The sequence below is a fragment of the Pygoscelis adeliae genome, unplaced genomic scaffold (genome assembly GCF_000699105.1).
Source record: "Pygoscelis adeliae isolate BGI_AS28 unplaced genomic scaffold, ASM69910v1 Scaffold349, whole genome shotgun sequence".
NCBI lineage: Eukaryota > Metazoa > Chordata > Aves > Sphenisciformes > Spheniscidae > Pygoscelis > Pygoscelis adeliae.
This window is the reverse complement of record NW_008825608.1, coordinates 1,041,742-1,046,304: the sequence shown is the minus strand read 5'-3', so window position 1 is coordinate 1,046,304 and position 4,563 is coordinate 1,041,742. Positions and strand designations below refer to the sequence as shown.

The 4,563-nt window shown below is 47.3% G+C and overlaps 1 protein-coding gene across 1 annotated transcript in view; it reads left to right on the top strand.

Annotated features, from left to right (window-relative positions):
- The first annotated feature begins 7 nt into the window (after positions 1–7).
- Positions 8–4,563, top strand: part of WNK2 (WNK lysine deficient protein kinase 2) — a 121,455-nt gene continuing 116,899 nt past the window's right edge. Inside the window, exon 1 of the mRNA XM_009332584.1 lies at positions 8–535. Within this exon, the coding sequence (XP_009330859.1) occupies positions 8–535 (528 nt within the window). The remainder of the gene's footprint in view (positions 536–4,563) is intronic.

The window sequence follows — 4,563 nt, the reverse complement described above, 5'->3', positions numbered from 1 at the left end:
TGCTGCAATGCCGGGGGCACCTGCCCCGCCGCTCCGCGCCCCCTGCTCCAGGGATCCCAAAATGGTCCATCAGCGGTTCCTGCGGAGGAGCGTGGTGGACTCGGACCAGGAGGAGCCTGCCTTTGACCTTCCCGAGTCAGAGCATCAGAGGAAAATTATCCTGCTCCCGAAAACCAGGAGGATAATTGCGGAGAGGGCGAAGGCAGGGCACGGGGCCGGGGAGAAGGTGTGCCTGGAGGCCGAGCCTTCTGGGGAGCTGAAGGCAGCGCCAGCCCCTGGCAGCGTCGTAGGGGCTGAAGAGCAGAAGGAAGCTGGCAAAGATGCGGAGCGGAAAGAGGCGTCGGATGCTTCCAAAGATCAGAGCAAGGCTAAGAAAGAGGAGCCTGAGGAGGAGGCCGATATGAAAGCGGTTGCCACCTCGCTGGATGGCAGGTTCCTAAAGTTTGATATTGAACTCGGGAGGGGATCCTTCAAAACGGTCTATAAGGGTCTGGACACGGAGACGTGGGTGGAAGTTGCGTGGTGTGAACTTCAGGTAAGCCGAGCTGATCCTCCTGTGGGTTTTTTTTTCTGCTTTGTAAGCCTAGGAGCTAAGGGCAACATGCCGGTGTCATCTACAGAGGCTCGGCTTTGAGCAGCCTTTATAGTCCCCATTGCTTAGTATCCAGTGTCTAACTATAGCGCAATATTCTCATTGGCTCTCAGTCTACCACCTTATGTACACTCCTCCCAGGCTTAACCCTCTCAGCCCTGGGATCTGACTGCTGACACTGATGATGTTAACATAGGACCTGTCATATTGCATGAAAGGGTCAGGAGTCGCTCCCTCCGAATGCGCAAAGCATGCCGAAAGGAGCGAAACGGAGCTCGTCTCTTCCCCCCTACCCCCAGCCGCTTCAGAGGGCGGCAGCGTGATTTAGCAGGAGTGGAGCAGCAGGTCTCTATTAAAAAGACACTGAGCATAAATGAAGTTGGAGAGCATTTGCAGGAGTGAACTTTCCTTTTTCTACAAACGCATTATGCTTTTTATAAAGATTGAAGATCTGCTGCCCCCTTACTTGCCCTTTCCCCTGCTCTGAGATTGTGACTGTCGCCAGCTTCTTGTGAATCAAACCCCTGAAAGCACCTGCGAGCGCGTGCCTCTTTAGGCATCATCAGCTAGTGCTTCAGTTAGGTCAGAGACCTGCCTATCCAAATACCTTCGGAAAAGGAAGACTTTAAATAAAAGGTCTGATTTGGGCTCTACATCTCTAGAGGAGCCATCCAGTAATAGCTAAAGAGAGTGAAGGTTTAGATACTGTCTTTTGCCGGTTTGGGACGTAGCTGTTACCCTTTTCTTAATGATTTTTTTGTATTCTCACTTCTGTAGAAATGACAGTAGTATATGCTTAATGTTTTTTCTTTGTGAAGCTTTTAGTGTCTGTTACTTACCTCATCTCTGTCAGCGTCCATTTGCATGAGACCTGTCTAAGAGAAAAACCGGAGACAGATTTTTTTTTTTTCCTGAGCTATTACTGAGCCTGAGTTACTCTGCAGTTTTGGTGGGAACTAGAAGGTTTAACTCAAGTTATAATTTGGGGTCCTTAAACTCCCACCGGTTGACTGAGCTTTATGGCCCACGAGAGTATTTGAGAACAGCGTGTCAATAATGTGATGTGATAAGCCTGAGCTCCTGATTGTTTGTTTATTTTTTAATGTTGGCCCAATCTGTTTGTAAATCACTCCCGGCTTCCTGGGATAGGCGGGGATGGATGTACAGCCACATCTTTATTCCCTAATGATTTCATTATGCAACATAATCATAATTTACTGCGGCGCTACTTAATACGAAGTATGGGGAGCACTTCTCAGTCTTCGCAATCACGTGTTCCCATGGCTTTAATTAGACAGAAATGCAAAATACAGAGCCATGGCGGTTGGGTGAGGTGAGGACCTGAAGGGCTGGTGGTAAGGGGTTTAACCCCTCCTGCCCCCCCAGCCTGGAGGGGGTCCTGGAGGGCTCCTAGGGAAAGGGGGGAGAGGCTGTGGGATTGCCAAGGGGATTTACAGGGGAACCGAGTGAGGCCGGTGCTGCTGGGAGGAGAGCCTTGCGGGCAGGCCAGGTCTCTGTCTGGCTTTGGCTTGAAAGCGAATCCCAAGTGTTGTAAGGCTTTTACCTCAGTAGCCTGAAATTCATGTAGGATGACGACTGGGATGCTGTCGGAGGGAAGGTTTGTCCGTAGGAAAAGGCCGATGTTGTTCAGCTGTCGGTCTGACCAGCGCAGGCCAGTTCTGTCGCTGCAGAGCGATTGCACAGATCAGGAATTCATCTTGTTGCCAAATTTTTCAGTCTGCTCTAGCAGGGGAACTGAAATAGATGTATTTTCAACATACTTTCTGTAACAGAATAGCTTTAATGACAAAAGACTGCCAAATGTGGTGGGGAACGCTGCACTGAAATTCCAGTGTTTGGGTCATTTACATCTAGAAAAGATTGGGAAGGGAAAACTGCGGTATGAAGCTTACCTGGTGATTGGTTTTCTTGTTCCTAGTTACACTTGTTTATGAATTCTTGAACTGACTGTATATGAAGAAATAATCTGTAATAATTCCCGAATTCTCACTAGTTTCCATTATATGTGCTTCAGCTGAAATCAGATCTTACTACTAGATATTTTCCATTTAATACTGAATTTGTTTTAGGCCTCTAATTGTAGAAAGAAAACTCTCTTTATTCGACTGCTTTAGAGAAGTTGGTGTGGATCCATAGAAGTAGGGAGGGCTGCTGGTTCTCCTTGAACACTGCTGGCTGTTTGCCGTGCAGATGTGGAGGTGATGCCAGAGGCCAGGTAACGTGAGATGGTATGTGAATTTTGAAAGCCAGTACTTTGGTCTGGATTGAGAAGGTCTAACTGAATGACAAAAGTCTTTAAGCACCATGGGATTAAAGCCTGTGCTTCTAGGATGAGTTGGCATGAAGGAAGCCATCAGGGGAAGGAGTGTGTGTTGTCTTGGGCTTTTTGACTTGTAGAGTACTCTCTTAATTCAGCTAGGGAGTCATACTGGGAAAACATTCAGAGGGTGCTGTCAAGTAATCACTTCATTCACAGCATTTTAAATTTTTTTTATGTAAGCTGTGCCAGTTAGATATGCCCCCGTTTGTCTCTTCCTCTGTAGAAATTTCTAAGTTCAGCTCTACGTAGCAGAAGACTGAGTGGAAGCCGTCACCGTGCTGTTGAAGACAGTGAGTTCCTCTGCAGTCCCACACGTCAAATCCCATCCCAGAGCCTTTTTGTGGAAAAATTGCAACAAATTGTACTTTGTCTTTCTTCTGGAGGTGCACTTGCGCTTGTTACTGTTAGAGCTGGAGAGTTAAAAAATAACAGTATTGAGGTTCCATGCAGGCATTAATCCTCTGTCCTTGCTCAGCATTTTTTCAGCCCAGTTGTACTGTTGCCTGTGTGTGTCTCTTTTTTGACCGCCTGTACAAAGACCTTGCGAGCCATTCTTGTTCAGTGGTTTTATTTCATTGCAAAGGTGGCTTTAGGGTTCAGAACCAAAATCAAGGCTTGGATTAGGGTAGGATCCAAATGCTAACCAAACTAGATCTGGGGTCTAGACCTGTCTGAAGGCGTGGAAGCTGTAGTCAAATTCTAGCTAGAAAAGAAGTTTATTGTTCCTTCCTGAAACTGAAGTATTGGAGCAGGATTAGTGTGCCCTTGCAGTTTGGAAGGGTTTGCATTCTAAAGGTTTTCAACAGCTATAATTAATTTTAATTGGTGGCATGCGATTGCTGTGTGGTGAGGCTTCAGCATAACAGTATTTCAGTGTTGCACTCCTAAGTAAAATGTTGGGTCATGAATAAGGAATATAGATTGGCAAAAGCCTACTGCTGGCAAGCCCAATAATCTTTTTAGTTAGATGGATGGTTTCAAAATTCCCATCCTATTTCCCTTTGGGAACATGTAGGGAAGCTGCAGAAGAGTCAAACCTGGTACTATCTCAAATGCAAAGACCTCATTGTACTTCATGGTTCTCGCTTGGACTGTGAATACTGAGCTTCTGTTTGATTGTATTTAATTTTAGTTTTTTTCATTGAAAATGTGGGAAGGAGGGACTGTCTCGTCCTGCTGTTGCTGTACCCGTGGTGGGGAGGTGAGCAATGCCTGTTGGTGAACACTGCAGGGAAGCCAGGCTTTTTCCACTGGTTGCCCAAGACTTGTTCTCCACTCCGCATTCCGGTGCTTAGATGGACGCTGGTGTCTTCAGGACACTTGGCCTCCAGGTGCTCCGCGTGAGAATGCGTGGGAGTGCTTGGTGCTCCCTGGGACAGAGCTCAGTTCAGCAGAGGTATCTGGGGAGCTGTGTGGGAGTGGAGGATGGGCAGAGGTCAGTTCTCCTTCCCTGCCCATATGGCTGAAGTTGGAAATCAAGGGTGATAGAATACCTCTGATGGCATTTTCCAAATGGCCGCCAAACCAAGGGGTCTGTAATGGTAGAACAACCACAAACAGACGTGCTGCTCTGAGGTGGCAATTTCTTGCCCCCTGCACCTCTTCTGCCAAGCTTCTGGTAGGATAGTTC